The following is an 18,826-nucleotide window of genomic DNA, read 5'->3' as shown; positions in this document are numbered from 1 at the left end:
GTCAATCGATGAAATTTTTTTTTTTTTTTGAGATGAAGGTCAATCGATGAATTTTTGTTGTCACAAAAAGAAAATCTTTTTCTTTCTTTTCCACTCGATCATTTTCCTTGAATTAATTTCGAACACGTTATTACCAAACAAGTCCTTTAGCATTACAGCAAAATAAAGCTTTTAAAAGCAGGAGTTGAAACAATAGAATTGACAATGGAAGGACAAGTGGGCCAAAAGAGATGAATCATGTGAGGAAAAGCAGATGCAGGATGAAGCAGAAAACCAGGGAGTTGGGACACTAGTCAGTACAATCGCTGTCGTCTCTAGCTATCTCCATTAATGTGGGCGTTGTGGATTTGCACATGGATCTGGAACAGAAAGCAACTTAATTAATACTAATTAATCTCATTATCTCTCTCAAGGCTGGTGTTCTGTGTTCATGAACCATAGAGTCCCGTTAATAAATGAAGCTATTTATACATCAGCAATGAAACAGTAATGACATGGTCAGCATCACCAGTCGAGTTTGGTGAAGTTCTTTAATTTTGTCATGGAGTCATTCGAATACGTACAAGCATGCGCATTATTCATTCAATTGAAAATCTAATTTTCTGCGGCTGGAAATTGAGACCCATGACAGTAAATGCAAAAGGAAAGGACCAAATTAAGTAACACACATGTCCACTTGGGTACTCTTCAGTTTTCGTTTACTTTTCTGTTTCACTTTTCTCTGCGTAATTACCATATATAGATAAGTACGCAACAGCCTAACAGATACGAGATTGTGGAGGAAGAAGGATACATAGAATGCAATCCCTAGTTCATCATATGATATCTATTATGGTTTTATGTTTATGGAGCTTGAGTACTACACCAGCAGTAGCAGCAGAATCAGGAACAGCGCTGCCGATAGCAAAGCCGAATTGCCAAGAGAAATGTGGAAATGTCAGCATCCCGTACCCTTTCGGGATCGGGCCTGATAAAGATTGCTACCTTGAAGAGTGGTTTGAAATAGACTGCAACCAGTCTACTAGGCACAAGCCTTTCTTGAGGCTTACACAACAGGAGGTACTGAGCATTTCTATCAAAGACGGCACGCTTCAGGTGAACAGCCCCGTTACTTTCTTCTGCAACGTAACAGGAAGTAGCCAGCCCGCAAATCTGACCGGAAGCCCTTTCGTGTACTCTCAGAGACAAAACAGATTCACCGCAGCGACTTGCGGCTTTGTCTCCTTGGTGAGCTCAGATCAATCGGTGGTTGGTGGGTGCAGGTCAATTTGTGATAAGCAGAATACCGGTAGATACTCTGATGGCTGTGATATTGGTACTAATTGTTGCCAGACGAGTATTCCTCCGTATCTCAGGGTTGTCACTGCTAGCGTAATGGTGGATGGACCAGCCAACATGACCGGCCGAAATGACAGTGGAAAGCCGGATTGTAGTGACTACGCATTCCTGGTTGATAAAGATTGGTTTGAGACTGCATCAAACTATAGCGCCATTAGGAATATGCTCCATGTTCCTGTGGCACTAGAATGGAGTGTAATCAATGACACTAATTCGTCGTCTGCATTTCAAGGAAATAAGAAATGCGATTTTGATACTTCTTTGGCACTTAATCGGTCAGTGCTTTCTTGCCGCTGCCCACAAGGGTTCGATGGAAATCCTTATCTTCTCCAACCTTGTCAAGGTGATAAATATAAAATTATGTTTTCATTTTTGAATAGTAATGATCATATCCTGTTAAACTGGATCTATGTGATTGAGTTTTGATTTTGATACATATATGCAAGTGATTTGTATGATAACTTAGTTCCCCTGTCTAGCTAAACAGAAGCCACCCAGATATACTTTTCATTAATTTATCACCTTGTCATTTAAATTTCAGACATTGATGAGTGCATAGATGGTACTAAACGATGCTGGCCCGGCAGCAAGTGCATGAACCTTCCGGGCTCGTTCAAATGCGAGGACGAAAAGGATACAATTAAATTGGCACTTGCAGGTATAAGCCTAATTACTATGAAAATCCGTACAAATTTAAAATGAAAGAGTACATATCTTGATTTTGATTCGAAAATCATGAATGCAACAACTAACTATTCACAGTGGAGTTTTCATCATTTATCTTTTTACCGATTTCTGTAGGTCTTGGCTCGAGTCTTGGACTGTTATTATTACTTATTGCTGCATGGTGGGTACACAAACTGGTGAAGAAAAGGAAAAGCATTAAACGCAAGGAAATGTCATTCAAAAGAAACGGAGGTTTGTTGTTAGAAAGACAGTTATCATCTGGTGAAGTTAATCTTGAGAAAATTAAGTTGTTCAAATCAAAAGAGTTGGAGAAGTCCACTGATAATTTTCATGTTGATAGAATCCTTGGCAAAGGTGGCCAAGGGACTGTCTACAAAGGTATGCTAACAGATGGAAGAATCGTTGCAGTAAAAAGGTCTACAAAAGTGGACGAAGGTAGACTTTCACAGTTTATAAATGAGGTTGTTATTCTTTCACAAATCAACCACAGGAATGTGGTTAAACTATTGGGTTGTTGTTTAGAGACAGAGGTTCCTCTCTTGGTCTATGAGTTTATTCCGAATGGATCCCTTTCCCAATATATCCATGAGCAGCACGAGGATTTTCCACTTACGTGGGAATTGCGCTTAAGGATTGCCACGGAAATTGCAGGAGCCCTTTCCTACTTACACGGTGCAGCTTCAATTCCTATATTTCATAGAGACATCAAGTCGACAAATATATTGCTAGATGAAAAATACAGGGCAAAAATTGCCGACTTTGGAACTTCTAGATCAGTTGCCATAGACCAAACTCACTTGACCACACTTGTATATGGGACATTTGGTTACTTGGACCCAGAATACTTCCAGTCGAGCCAATTTACGGATAAAAGTGATGTGTATAGCTTTGGAGTGGTCCTTGTTGAACTCTTGAGTGGACAAAAACCAATCTCTGTGACAAGATCACAAGAAGAAGGTCGGAGTCTTGCAACACATTTCATTATTTTGATGCAGGATGATCGGCTATTTGAAGTTGTTGATGCTCGAGTTTTGAATGAAGCCTCTAAAGAAGATATCTTACTAGTTGCCAACCTTGCAAGAAGATGTTTGCATCTGAATGGTAGGAACCGCCCCACAATGAGAGAGGTAACAGCAGAGCTGGAGGGGATTCAAATGTCACAAAAAACAACTAATGGTGAGCAAAATTATGAAGAGGTTGATATTGTCAGGTATGATTCAATTGAGCCATGGGATGTTGCTTCAACTTCAACAGGGACAGTAACAGGAACAAGGTCAGGTGTTGCTGCTGGTCCGTCTTCATCACCATCGCAAGGAATTGCACTGTTATCTTTGTAGTCGATCACTATCTACGTACAAACTTAATTCCTGAATATCTTCATATTGTAATGCATGATAATTTACATATAATATTGTGTAAACATCATATACATGTGTCCTTTTCGATAGTAGTCTTATGTATATATGCTACTAAGATATAGTAATATTGTAAATCTTTGGAGTTATAAAACTCGGTCCCCTCATTTCAAAAAAAAAAAACTTGCCAAGAGATGTAATAGGCAATTGTCATATACTTTGTAGTAAATGCCATTGGTTTAGTTTTTCTTCGCTCATCCAAAATGAGTGTGATGTCTAAGAAGGTTTTGAGATAAGTGGTACTTAAGCGAGTTTTGCTCCACCGACATCTCTCTACTCAAATATGACGTCATATTTATTTTGGAGTTACCGAAAGAAGTTAGACGACTATTATTGTTTTGCATTAGCAAGTACTTGGATTAGATTCTCTTAATGGTTAAGAAACAATGATGTACTCCGTTGGCCGATGAATAAAATTTCGAGTTCTTTTCATTATGACTCCATTTTGATTATGAGCATATTACTTTGTGACTATGATGGCTGGGCCATAAATATTAGTTCAAGGACCTAGAATAGCCCAAGTTCTCATTGCCAAATGGCACCTTGATTACTGTCACAAAAACTCTCTACGCTCCTAGGTCAAATCGCACCATATGAATAGCCAACAGATTCCATGCAGAAATACATGTAGAGAACGAGAAAGAGTTCCTTTGCACTACCTCTAATGATTGCGAATAAAGACACATCTTAGAGAAACATATGTGTCTCTCTAGTAGATTTTATGTCACCACTATTCGAGCTATTAAATCCAATAAAGTTATGAGAGAAGATCTCTTGGATTTAGACACATATTGGCTTTGTCATGACAGGATAGTCATCCTAGTCATAATATGATGATCCGTCTACTAAAGACTTTACACGGACATCTATTCTTTCGAGTGAAACGAAGCATGAATCAAAACTTGATTCCTGGACTAGGTGTGACCACTGCCGCTGCCTTCGGCGTCGCCACAGTCTACCACTAGCCTAGGGCTGGCACAGTCCCTGTCCATGACGCCATGGATAGCGTCCATCATGGAGATGATGCCTCAGGTGATGCTGCAATCACCAACTTGGCTTCAAATAGCGCTTCAAACGCTCAGGCCCAACCAAAATCCTCAGAGGTTCCTCATTGGTTACATTCTCAAAGTACAAAAATAATGTAAATCCGGGTTAGGGCATTCACATTCTCATCACACACTCACTAAAACTGAAACGAGCTCATAACATGACATATATTAACATTTTGCTCTTGACAAATGCTCATTCATAAAATTAAGCCTCTAATTAATGAATTTCATGATAAAGACAAGAATAGTCATAAAATTGGCTAATTTCTATAACAAAGTCTCATAAAAAATTACGCAAAGTCATGAACAAAAATCACAACACACTTTCATTAGGTATAAAAAATTAATGTCTTTATATGATAAAAATTGCTAAGTGTTCAAGCTCTAGACCTAAATAAGAAACACACTCACAACCCATCAACATACCCACAGTGAAATTTATAAATTACAAGAAATTAAAGCAATGAGAGAGAGAGAGAGAGAGAGAGAGAGAGAGAGACCAACACTAGCAAATCACAACAATACTAGAGAGTGAGTGTGACTAGCTTGGAATTATAATCTCTCCCGTAGCTAAATTCGGATCTTTGATGAAATGATGGAATTTGATTAATCTATGGTGATGGAGAAAATGAGAGGAAAGTGAGATAGGTCTCGGTGGTTAAGGGAAGAAAAGGTAGGTGGGGCACTGTTCGTGGTCTTAGAGAAACTGAGAAAGAGTAAAAGGAATGCAATTAATCATTAATGTGTGGTGGGCTGGTCGTGAAAGAAAGAAAATATAACGGCGACGTGGCAGCCCAAGATAGGAAGAGAGAAAAAAAGGATAACGAAGAATGGTACGTGCAGCACATGTTGATCAAGTGCTGACAAAAGAAAGAAGGATTCGGATCCTCTCTTATTCTGTCCTTGGCTTTTAATCTTGTCCGTTGATTCAAAATTCAAAGGCCACCATTTAACCACCTCAGCATTTATGTATTAAATATTTAAAATTTTAGTTTCCGAATACAAACAACTCCATTTTCCTATTTTTCTCCTTTTTCATTTATGGGGCCACTGTATACTCCTATTGATGAATGAATCCAATTTCGATCAAAAAAAAAAAACAACTCCGTTTTCCTATCTTTCTCCGTTAACAAATTGAGTCGCAAAAAAAAAAAAAATTACCGAGATGTATCTCTGACACCTCATTTTTCTATTTACATCTCTATTGTTCAGCTCAGCTTTGTTCTCTGACTTCAATCTCAATTCTCAACAACCATAGCTATGGCAATAAGCTATGTAAATTTGTTCTTAGTTCATATTATTGAACCCAATATTTTTTTTTAATCTTCTCGCTTTCATCTCTTCTTCTCCGTTTTCCCTTCCTTAGCCTCAACGTCTTTGCTGCACCATCAACTCATGAAGTGAACGAGCAGACAATACCATTTGTTGTATTTGAAATTTCTCATGAGAGAAAAATCTTCAGTTAATTCGATCTCGACCACATATGCTCAGGGGAGGAACCAGGATTTGAAACTTGGGGGGGGGGGGGGTCCAAGTGATTGAATTAAGGTCAATGTTATACAGTTCTATGAGAAATAGTTGAACTAGTGAAGAAATGGATACATGTTGGTAGGCCTGGCAACGTGCGAGTACGGTGCGGGTTCTTAACGGGCTGACCCGGTAAGAACCGGTTAGCTTAACGGGTTTCGCGGGTCAAACCCGGCTGGTTTGCTGGTTTTCCATTGGAACCCGTTAAAACCCGTAAACATTTTTTTTTTTTAAACTTTTTATTAAAGCAATTAAAACCAATTAAGACTTATGTATATAACCCCTCATTTGCCATTTTCTCTATATGAACGTTTTTGATTTTCTATTTTGAAATTTTTTATTTTCTATATTTTTAGATTTTTTTTTCCTTTCCTTTTTTGACAAAAAATAATTCACAAATCACAATTATATGACGATCCAACGGTCGGCCTCACAGATCACCTAGAGGATCATCTTTACCGATTTATACGATGATCCAACAGTCGGATCCTCAGAGATCGCCATTAGGTTCATCCTCTCAAAATTATACGAAGATCCAACGATCGGATCACCTAGAGGATCATCTTTATCGATTTATACAATGATCCAATGGTCAGATCCTCACGAATCACCCTTAATTTCATCCTCTCAAAATTATACGACGATCCAACGGTCAGATCCTCACGGATAACCTAGATGATCATCTTTACCGATTTGTACTATGATCCAACGGTCAGATCCTCACGAATCACCTAGATGATCATCATGATCATCTTTACCGATCTGTACTATGAACCAACGGTCAGATCCTCACTGATCAACCTTAGTTTCATCCTCTCAAAATTATACGACGATCAAACGGTCAGATCCTCATGGATCACCTAGATGATCATCTTTACTGATTTATACGATCATCCAACGGTTAGATCCTCACGGATCGCCCTTAGGTTCATTCTCTCAAAATAATACAACGATCCAACGATCAGATCCTCACGGATCACCTAGATGATCATCTTTACCGATTTATACAATGATCCAACGGTCAGATCCTCACGGATCGTGCTTAAGTTCATCCTCTCAAAACTATACTAAGATCCAACGGTTGGATAGCCCTTAGAATCATCCTCACAAAATTATATGACGATCCAACGGTCGGATCCTCACGAATCTTCTTTTGAATCATCTTTGCACAATTATACGAAGATCCAACGGTTGGATCGTCCTAGATCGCCTTTAGAATCATCCTCACAAAATTATACGACGATCCAACGGTCGAATCCTCACGGATCTCCTTTTGAATCGTCTTTTCACAATTATACGAAGATCCAACTGTCGGATCCTCATGGGGAATAAGAACAATTATAAGAATGCCCTGGTTGAAAAAAAAAATGGGGAACCCGTATGGGTAATGGGAAATGGGTTTTTGGGAAGGATTTTGAGTTAACGAGTTCCAACAGGTTTAGCCCGCAAAACTCGTTAATTTGCTGGTTTGTTGCGTGCGGGTTTTTTTAGCCCGGATTAATAAACGGGCGGGTTTTTAGCGTGCAGGTTTACGGGTTAATGCATGGTTTAAATGCCAGGCCTACATGTTGGGGGGGGGGGTCCAAACCACCTCAGGCCATACTTAGTTCAAGTGATTGAATTAAGGTCAAATGTTATACAGTTCTATGAGAAATAGTTGAACCAGTGAAGAAATGGATACATGTTGGTAGGCCTGGCAACGTGCGGGTATAGTGTGAGTACGGTGCGGGTTCTTAACGGGCTGACCCGGTAAGAACCCGTTAGCTTAACTGGTTTCGCGAGTCAAACCCGACAGGTTTGCGGGTTTTCCATTGGAACCCGTTAAAACCCGTAAACATTTTTTTTTTTATAACTTTTTATCAAAGCAATTAAAACCAATTAAGACTTATGTATATAACCCCTCATTTGCCATTTTCTCTATATGAACTTTTTTGGTTTTCTATTTTGAAATTTTTTATTTTCTATATTTTTAGATTTTTTTTTCCTTTCCTTTTTGCCAAAAAATAATTCACAAATCACAATTATATTACGATCCAACGGTCGGCCTCACAGATCACCTAGAGAATCATCTTTACCGAAATATACGATGATCCAACGGTCGGATCCTCACAGATCGCCATTAGGTTCATCCTCTCAAAATTATACGTAGATCCAACGATCGGATCACCCAGAGGATCATCTTTACCGATTTATACGATGATCAAACGGTCAGATCCTCACGAATCTCCCTTAACTTCATCCTCTCAAAATTATACGACAATCCAACGGTCAGATCCTCACGGATCACCTAGATGAACATCTTTACCGATTTGTACTATGATCCAACCGTCAGATCCTCATTGATCACCCTTAGTTTCATCCTCTCAAAATTATACGACGATCCAACGGTCAGATCCACATGGATCACCTAGATGATCATCTTTACCGATTTATACGATGATCCAACGGTCAGATCCTCACGGATCGCCCTTAGGTTCATCCTCTCAAAATAATACGACGATCCAACGGTCAGATCCTCACGGATCCCGTAGATGATCATCTTTACCGATTTATAAGATGATCCAACGGTCAGATCCTCACGGATCGTCCTTAGGTTCATCCTCTCAAAATTATACGAAGATCCAACGGTTTGATCGCCCTTAGAATCATCCTCACAAAATTATATGACGATCCAACGGTCGGATACTCACGAATCGCCTTTTGAATCATCTTTGCACAATTATACGAAGATCCAACAGTTGGATCGTCCTTGATCGCCATAAGAATCATCCTCACAAAATTATATGACGATCCAACGATCGAATCCTCACGGATCTCCTTTTGAATCATCTTTTCACAATTATACGAAGATCCAATTGTCGGATCCTCATGGGGAATAAGAAAAATTATAAGAATGCCCTGGTTGAAAAAAAAAAAAATGGGGAACCCGTATGGGTAATGGGAAATGGGTTTTTGGGAAGGATTTTGAGTTAACGGGCCCGCTAAACCCGTTAATTTGCGGGTTTTTTGTGTGCGGGCTTTTTTAGCCCGGATTAATAAACGGGCCGGTTTGTTCTGGTTTTTAGCGTGCGGGTTTACGGGTTACTGCATGGTTTAAATGCCAAGCCTACATGTTTGGGGGGGGGGGGGGGGGGGGGGGTCCAAACCACCTCAGGCCTTACTTAGTTCCGCCCCTGCATATGCTCATAGCGTAGTCAATTACGGCAACTTGGAATCAGTAGATTCTTCCTTTTTCTTCCATCGATTGAAGCACGAAGCTGCTAAGAAATATCTCAATTTAATTTAATTTAATGGTACGTAAAGTGAAAATTCTCCTAATTTTTTCTTGGATTAAATTCAGTTTACTCCCTTGAACTTTAGGCCTAAAATCAGATTGGTCCCTCTTTCTGAAAATCGATTACGATGGTCCCTATACTCTCAAATGACATCACCCGATTCCAAAATTTGAATTTGGCTCGAAACATGACGTCAGCTGCTGAGTTGGAGCCGACATGGGGGCCCACAATGAGGGCAAAATGGACATTTCAAGTTTTTCTAATTTTTTCTCTCTTTTTTTAAAATTTTTTTTCTCTCTCTCCCCAATCTGCTATCTCACTCTCTATCTCTCTGTATCTCTCTCCCTCCCTCCCTCCAATGTCGAGTTCCACCCACTCCTCCCTCCACCTATGTTTGAACCGTCCGACTCCTCGTCAGTCAAAATCAGAATCTCCACCCTGCTAACCGGGCCAGGGATCCGCTCATTGAGATCGATGCCGAGTCCGAACCGCATCGTCGGCTCAGTTCCGGAGTCCCGGAGTTCGTCGATACTTGAATCAGTGAGTTCCATTACCTGCGTTGGGGTTCAGAGATCGAGGTCATTGTCGTCAGTGCCGGTACCATTGTTCACGGTTCAGATTTTTCAATCTCTGCTCTCTCGAATCTGAAGGCTCAAATTCTCCGGCGAGGTTCTGGTTTTATGAGACATATCAACCCAGTCAGAAGCATGTTGGTTGTGGGTTTCGAATCACCAGTTCATCATCAGCCCAGTCTCGACAAGGAATTCTAGGAAACTGAGTTGGTTGCAGTCGGTTCTCGAAGCTATATTCCCAACCTTTGAATCAAAGTTTTACTCTTATGGTGATAATTGGAAGCAAAGCAACTAAGTTTGGTTCGATTTGGTTGAAATTGAATTCTCCTTGGTTATTGATTTCATCAGATTGTCGTAGCCTTGGTGGTTAATTGAAGATGGGAGAAAATTTGGATGAGATGATGAATCTGTTATTGGTAATAGGACTGGAATTAGTTGCGCCATGTTTTGGAAGCTTGGCTCGATAGTCTTATAAACAACTGATCGAAATCGCTCATGGGCTTGAGAATTCTAAGCAAGTTTTTTTTCTGGATTATTGGGAAAGTGTTTGCATCTAATAATGAGGATCATGAAGATGAGAAAAATTGGCTTGTGGGTTTTGAGAAGAGAATCAGGGAGAGTCAGAGGGTTTGTTATAAAGGGATGGGCTCCTCAGATTTTGATGCTGGAGCATAAGTCTGTAGGTGGGTTTGTGAGGCACTGTGGGTGGAACTCGACATTGGAGGGAGAGAGGGAGAGGGAGAGGGAGAGAGATACAGAGAGATAGAGAGTGAGAGAGCATAGATCGGGGAGAGATAGAGCAGATCGGGGAGAGAGAGAAAAAAAATTAAAAAAAAAGAGAGAAAAAATTAGAAAAACTTGAAATGTCAATTTGCCCTCATTGTGGGCCCCCATGTCGACTCCAACTCAGCAGCTGACGTCATGTTTCGAGCCAAATTCAAATTTTCGACTCGGGTGATGTCATTTGAAAGTATAGGGACCAATGTAATCGATTTTCAGAAAGAGAGACCAATCTGATTTTAGGCCTAAAAATCATAGGAGTAAACTGAATTTAATCCTTTTTTCTTTATAAAGTTTGCTAATGATCATCAATTGCTTTTCTCAACAAAAAAGAAAAGAAAAAACAAAGATCGTCAATTGCTTTACAGCTCTTATTGACCATACATGTTCTAGCTATATAAAGTAGTACTTCTTAGATCATAAGAATTAATGATGATGCAAACGCTAGTTCATCAAATGATCTTCATTTTGCTGTTATCCATATGCCGCGCAAGTACTGCTGCACCACATATGGCAAACCGTGGTTGCCAAGAGAAGTGTGGAAAAGTTACAATCCCATATCCTTTCGGGATTGGACCTGATGAAAGTTGTTACTATGACAAATGGTTTCAAATCGACTGCAAGTCTGCAACAACTCTACCGAGTGGAAGCCTCTCTTGAGGCGTACCAAATTGGAGGTGCTGAATATATCGACCGAAGGAAGGCTTCAGGTGTACAGCCCCGTTACATTCTTCTGCGAGGGAAATAATAGGAGCGAACTGGCGGATTTAAGGGACATCCCTTTCTTCTCCTCTCGAAGATTCAACACATTCACTGCAGTGAGCTGCGATTCCTTTGCCCAATTGAGTTCCACAGACTTTGTTGTTGGCGGATGCAGGTCAGTGTGTGATCAATCTGGATACCTGAATTACGATATCGGTATTAACTGTTGTCAGATTAGAATTCCTCCATACCTCAGTGTTATTAATACTACCTTATTAGATGAGACTACTACAAATTGCACCAAGCTTGCCTTCCTGATTGGGTGGAGAGAATCATAAGTTTATCATCAATAATTTCGGGCCTTGCAGCCAGGGGCGGAACCAAATAGAAGGCTATATGGGCTCAAGCCTAGACAATATTTTGGGCCAAAAACCCCTAAGTGTGTGTGTGTGTGTATATATATATATATATATAGGGAAAATGCTCATTTACCCAATTTTAGCTTAGAATTTGCCCACTTGCTCCACTAACTGTTTTTTAACCCTGTTTATCCAAAACACTCTAAGGGATTATTTCCCCTTTACCCAATTAATTCTTTTTTTCTTCTTTTTATTTATTTGGGGACTTTTTTGCCCTCTCCCCCCTCACCGATTTCTCTCTCCTCCCCCCGTCTCTCTCTCTCTCTCTCTCTCTCTCTCTCTCTCTCTCTCTCTCGCTCTCTCTCTCTCCAGACGACGTCGGATTTCTCTCTCTCTCCCTCCATCCCTCCAGCAGGTCGCCCACGACGCCTGCTCTCACCATCGCAGCGCCGAAACTCGTCGTCGTGCTTTCCGCGGCCAGGCTCGAAGCCAAGCCAAAGGTCCTCGTCGCTTAGAAGCTCGGCGAGGCCGGGGTTGACCTTCTGAAGGAATCGACGAAGGACTGAAGACTGCTATCTGGGACTGAAAACTGCTATCTGCTATTGTGCAGTCATAACCATAAAATTTGTTACATTAGTGCCCCCTAGTAGACTTTGTATTAGGGACCAATGATGACTGCTTTATTTATTGACGGACTGAAAACTGCTATTCCAACGTAAATGTAGTGTTAAATTGCAGTAGTCGATAAATGAAAAAAATTGTTTGGTTTGTGTCAGTCTAGTGGGGGGCAGTAGACAGAATATTGACCCTCAAAATGTGGGTTTTTAGACATTATCTGTTGTTTTGAGTGTGAATAACTTCTATAATCTGTGAAACATAGGAAGCGGTGTAATGTTTGATGGTCTATTGGGGGGCAGTAGACACATTAGTGCCACCCAATAATGTCTTTCTTAGGAGACAGTAATCATCTCTTGTTTGATTTGTTTGTGATAAAGTGCAATACACTGTGAATCCTTGAATCTGGTGCAAGTTTTAATGGTTTAGTGGGGGGCAGTAGACACATTACTGCCCCCAAATAATGTCTTCATACGAAGTCAGAACCCTTCACTTAACTGGTGCAAGTTTTAATGGTTTAGTGGGGGGTAGTAGACACATTACTGCCCCCAAATAATGTCTTCGTTTTAAGTCAGAACCCTTCACTTAACTATCATTGACAGATTATTGTACTTTAATAAACTCAAAACAACATAAGACTTATCAAAACTCTAATTTCAGTGATTAATTAACCACATTTAAGAAATTAGTGGGGGGCAATAATCTGTCTATTACCCCCCAATAGACCACAGTTTTGACTTCGTCCGAGACCTGTAAGGGAAGCCCAGACCCGATTCCGGCGTGGAGAGCTTCCCGGACATCTGACGAACAAAACCGGCGATTCGGCGAAGCCTAGAGGGGTTGGGATCGTGGAGTTAGATGGCGTCATCCTCTGGTGGTCCGACGGTGGGACGGAGCGGCGATGGTGGAGGTCGACATCGACGGTGGAGTGGTGGGTGTGGTGGCTCAGAGAGAGAGAGAGAAAGAGAGCCTGAGACGAGGTTAGAGAAAGAGAGAGAAAGAGGGAGAGTGAAATCGATAAGGGTGAGGAGAGAGAGATATAAGTTTAATTTGTTAATTAAAATGAGGGTAATACTGTCAAACACTGTTAGATTAGGTAAATGGGGTTTAAAAACTCTTGGTAGAGTAAGTGGCCAATTTTTAGCAAAAAATTGGGTAAGTGGTCACAGCCCCATATATATATATATATATATATATATATATATATATCTATATATATATATATACCTTTAGCCTAGACTAGCCCTGTTACGTCCCGAACCTAGAATTTACGATTTACTTTCGTGTTGGACGGTAAATTGTTAAATATTTTCAATTTGAACGTTTTGGATGTTTTAGTGGCCCTAAAAGTTGACTTTTTGTTCGGGTCAAAATTTGAGAAAATGTTCTTCACGAAAGTCGTAGGGGACGTTAAACCGAGCGCGTGCATATGTGGTTCGTAAAAATCGGATTTCGTATGCAAGAGTTATGGCCGAAATAGTAAAGTTACTGTTCACGGTAATTTTTGATTAAAATAGAAAGTTACCTAGGGTAGGTTTCCATTTCCGGAAACCCACCCTTCCCCTTTTCTCTCTCCTCCCCCCGAGCTCTCTCCTCTCCGGTTCGGCCTCCACCGCACCTCCTCCGATTGCCGGCGATTCCGGCCACCCCAGGACGTGCCACCGGTCATCCCAGGTTCGCCTCCTCCCTCCGAGCACGCCTACATCCTTGGTTTTCCACGATTTGGCCGGAAAACCACGGATCGAACGAAAGACTCCTCCGGCTGCAGTTGACGATTTCCGGCGATTCCGGCCACCTCCGGTCCCCATCTTTCTGTCGAAGGTTTGGTTTTCATCACTGATTATTTTCCCTATGGTCTTGTAACACGATTTGAAGTGTAGAGGCCGGATCGAATTAGGGTTCTTGAATTTTCTGGGTTTGTGTTCTTGGTTTGATTTCGACTGTTTCTAGTTGTTATTTGGAATTGTTGTAGTTATGAAGTGGAATCAGTGTGTTGAGTAGGTGTTGTAGCTGGAATTTGGTGGCCGGAGGTGGAGGTTGGCCACCGGCGCGTGAAACCCACGCACTGCCACTGTAGGTGGCGCGTGAAACAGGGTTTTGGCCGGAAATTTGTGACTGTTGAACATGTATTCGATCCATTTTACATCTAGTTAATTAATCGAAGCTTGGAAATCGAGTTGGAAGTGATTTGAATATAATTTTGTTGGTTGATCAAGAAAATTGGTGAAATTATTAAACGAATTATGAGGAATCCATCCATCGGATTTCCTCGGTTTGGCCTTTGAGCCTATATATTAGGGAGATAATATTTTTGAGGAAGATTGGAAGAAATTGGACAATTAAAGTGGATTTTGGGGGTTGATTTTAATTAATTCAATTTAATTTTCCAACCCGAAATTAAAGTTACGAACGTTCTATTGTACAGGACGTGAGGAGGATTTCCTCGAGGAGGGTTTGGATCGACGGCAAGCTTAGCCGTACTTTGTGAGTGGACTTTTGTTTTCAAACAAGTGATGCATGCATTTATTTATTAAAGCTTGATTTATTTTATTAACGTATTTTTACCGAGCATATAAAGATAATTGTGAGTTCTCTTATGGAATTACTTTTAAATATTGTTTCTCATGAAGTATTTATGATTGGTAACGGTTGTGAGTTTTGGATATAAAGTATTTATGCTCGGATTCGAATTTATATTTGAGATTTTTGAAGGATTTTTGAAATGGGATTTCGATGGAGTAAGTCTCCATATTTATTTACCGACTTTCGGTTTAGGCATTGGGAATACCTCGTTAATTTATACGGCTTTTTACGAAAATCATTGTACGGTTGGGAATCGTACCCGTATTGTTCCTTATACATGGGACTTGGGGAAGCTTTAAGGATTTAACGGTTTTTAACCACCATACCCAGGGTCGTTCTATATATATTATATTACTGGCTAGCCTATTATTACTCCTCCCTACTTACTATGTGTTCGTAGGTGAGTAGAGGAGAGCATGGGATGCTCAAGAGTGTGGGACACTCCGACCCGAGCCAATAAGGCTCCCTTCTTTCGTATGGTGAACGTCCTTCCCCATATTTATTATGATTTGACTAGCGGGGCTAGTCCGATTTATTTTATCCAGCAAGGCTGGAATGGTTTGTACGAGTTTTGGGTTTAAAGAAATACGTTTTTTAAACGTTGCATGCATCGAGACTTTATATTGTAAACTTGTGGGAAAGTATAAATTCATCTTCATTTATACTTATTTATTTTGTCCACTCACTCTAACGTTTTTATGTACTTTCCCCCTGGGCCCTTTGGTTTAAATTGCCCAGATCACAGTGTTGCGGACCGGCATAGGAGCGGAGGCTAGTACCACCTCTATCATCCATATTCAGTAGGTTATTGATTAACCTACTCATTGTATTATATTTCGAGTCTATTCCTTAGATTGCTCTGAATACTTGTTGAGAGTGGATTTATACTTTTGTATAAGTATGTGTGTAAGAGAGTGGTTTATTTTGGGAGATTGTTGAACGATTGAGTTGCTGGGTTGTATTTGTGTAAGATATTTTGGTTGTGAAGTTTGATGTTTTTATTTGGAAAATTATAGAATGATGCTAGGAAGCAGGGTGGCTTCAAGCATAGAATTTAAATTCCTATTGAGAAGTGTTTTCAGCAGGTTTAGGGTTGCCCATTTTTAGGGGAGGTTCTGTCGAATTTTCTCGAAAAGTGGGTCCCGCAGGTCCACCTAGGATTTAGGAGGGTATTTCCGGGGTGGGTCCTGACAGTTGGTATCAGAGCATTAGGTTTCCCGTTTCCTGTCATTTATACTACTTTGTACAATTGAGGACATCTAGTATCTTCCGAGTGATGGCCCGACCGCGGCGGATCCCCATCGTATGCTCTTCGATGCTAGTGTGTTTTTCAAGTGTATAAGGTAGTTGTCCTAGTGTCTTCGTTGTGAGTCATCTAATTCTCCCTTAATCTCAGGTACTATGCGTCCTAGACGCCGGACTCGTGGGGAAACCCCTCCCATTCCAGGAGATGAGCATACTCCTGGAGGAATAGCGGAAGCGTTAGGACGTATTGTGCAGCAGTTGACTGCAGCGCTTCCGGGCTCCAGAACTGACTTTACCATGGAGCGAGCGAAGAGGCATGGAGCTTATAGCTTCTCTCATGCTCCTGAGGCTATGGATGCCCAGAATTGGTTGAAAAAAATGGAGAGAGTCTTCACTCAAATCCATTGCCCTGAGGATCGAAAAGTGGGCTTAGCGGTGGATTTTCTGGATGGTGTAGCTTTTGATTGGTGGTCTTATATGAGCAGGGACTTAGAGATTGATGGCCCAATTACTTGGGAACAGTTCAAGGAGCACTTTACTGAGAGATATTTTGGCACAGCCATTCGGGATAGGATGAAATATGAGTTCATGCATCTACAAAAAGGGGACATGACCGTAACAGAATTTGAGCAGCGGTTCACCCAGCTGGCCCAGTTTGTGCCTGATATGGTTAGCACTGAGAGGGAGCGGATTTATAGGTTTGTGGATGCTTTGGGGGTAAGTATTCTGATCAGCTGACCGGAGTACCATTTACTGATTATGCTGAGGTCGTTAATGCTGCTTTACGACTTGAGACTAGGTATATGTCTGGTATCCGACCTCGGGATTTGGGTGGCCCCAGTCAGGGCCCACCCAAGAAGGCTGCTTCCACTTCTGGGTCAGGATCTTCAGCAGGCAGCGGACAGAGTAGTGGGTCTGGTGCTGGATCTCGTTATAGACGCGGGGGGCGTGACAGGAGATTCCCTCGGGGGCAGTTTAGTGGACGCCCGTTTGGGCAGAGCAGAGTTGGTTTTGGTGGTCAGCATAGGGCTCCAGCTAGGCAGCCAGCCCCGTTTGGGCAGTACCAGTCAGTCGGATGCTTTGAGTGTGGACAGCAGGGCCACTTTAGGAGGGATTGCCCTCTATTGACTCAGAGAGCTGCATTTACTCCTTATCAGACCGCGGGCCAGTCTTCTGCCGGTACGTCTATTAGTGGTACCGTGGCTTCTACTAGCGGTACCCATCATAGTTCAGCAGCCCGTGGCAGCCCGCAGCGGGGTAGGGGTCAGAGAGGACGTCCTACCACTCAGGCTAGGTTGCATGCCATGACGCAGCAGGAGGGCCACGACTCACCAGATGTTATCATTGGTACGTTGTCTGTTTTTGGTCAGCCTGCTTATACTTTAATTGATCCTGGTGCATCGCATTCTTTTATGTCGAGTAGATTTGCATGTTTTGCGAATGTGCCATCATCACTTCTTATTGGTGAATGGAATGTGTTATTACCTGCTGGAGCATCACTTAAGATAGAATGGGTTTTTAGAGGTTGTGATGTTTTGATTGAGGGTGTTAGTTTGGAGGTTGATTTAATTCCATTAGACCTTGTTGAATTTGATGTGATTTTGGGGATGGAGTTTTTGGCGACTCATCGGGCTAATATTGATTGCTTTCGTAAGATTGTGGTCTTTCGAAGTCCAGGAAAGCCAATGATTACCTTTCAGGGAGAACGTAATGTTCTAGCTTCCTGTATGATTTCCGCTTTGACCGCTGAGAAGCTGTTGAATAAGGGAAGTCAGGCTTATTTGGCACATGTGGTGGACACTAATAGGGAAGAGCTGAGTATTAGAGAGATACCAGTGGTTAGGAAATTTCAGGATGTATTTCCTGACGAATTACCTGGTTTACCTCCTGCTAGGGAGATAGATTTCACTATTGATTTACTCCCTGGCACCACACCCATATCTTTGGCACCATACAGAATGGCCCCAGCTGAATTAAGAGAGTTGAAGATTCAGTTGCAAGAACTAGTGGATAAGGGGTTCATCCAATCTAGTGTGTCTCCTTGGGGTGCCCCGGTTTTATTTGTTAAGAAGAAGGATGGTTCTTTACGGTTGTGCATTGATTATCGAAAGTTGAATAGGGTTACTGTGAAGAATAAATACCCTTTGCCTCGTATTGATGACCTCTTTGATCAGTTGAGGGGAGCCAAGGTCTTTTCCAAAATCGATTTGAGGTCTGGTTACCATCAGTTGAGGATAAGGGAGTCTGATGTACCCAAGACTGCATTTCGATCACGTTATGGGCACTACGAATTCAGAGTGATGCCGTTTGGGTTGACTAATGCCCCTGCAGCTTTTATGGACCTCATGAATAGAGTGTTCCGTCCTTACCTTGATCGATTTGTGATTGTGTTCATTGATGATATCTTGGTGTATTCCAAGGACAATAGTCAACATGCCAAGCATCTAAGGATTGTATTGCGAACTTTGAGGGAGGCCCAGTTATTTGCAAAGTTCAATAAATGTGAATTTTGGCTGAATAGTATTGGATTTTTGGGTCATGTTGTATCCGCAGAAGGTATCAGTGTGGACCCTCAGAAGGTAGTAGCGGTGCTAAATTGGGAAAGACCTACCACAGTGACAGAGATACGTAGTTTCTTGGGATTGGCAGGTTATTATCGGAGATTTGTGCAAGATTTCT

At 41.4% G+C, this 18,826-nt stretch overlaps 1 protein-coding gene across 1 annotated transcript; it reads left to right on the top strand.

The window, feature by feature from the left end:
* The first annotated feature begins 628 nt into the window (after positions 1 to 628).
* LOC112186025 (wall-associated receptor kinase-like 1) lies at positions 629 to 3,567 on the top strand. Its single transcript, XM_024324377.2, has 3 exons — positions 629 to 1,681; positions 1,880 to 1,996; positions 2,140 to 3,567. Exons 1-3 carry the CDS (start codon positions 799 to 801, stop codon positions 3,360 to 3,362), a joined length of 2,223 nt encoding a protein of 740 aa, XP_024180145.1. The 5' UTR covers positions 629 to 798; the 3' UTR covers positions 3,363 to 3,567.
* Positions 3,568 to 18,826: the final 15,259 nt, after the last annotated feature.

The sequence above is a fragment of the Rosa chinensis genome, chromosome 2 (genome assembly GCF_002994745.2).
Source record: "Rosa chinensis cultivar Old Blush chromosome 2, RchiOBHm-V2, whole genome shotgun sequence".
NCBI classification, from domain to species: Eukaryota; Viridiplantae; Streptophyta; class Magnoliopsida; order Rosales; family Rosaceae; genus Rosa; species Rosa chinensis.
This window is presented reverse-complemented; position numbering and strand designations above follow the sequence as displayed.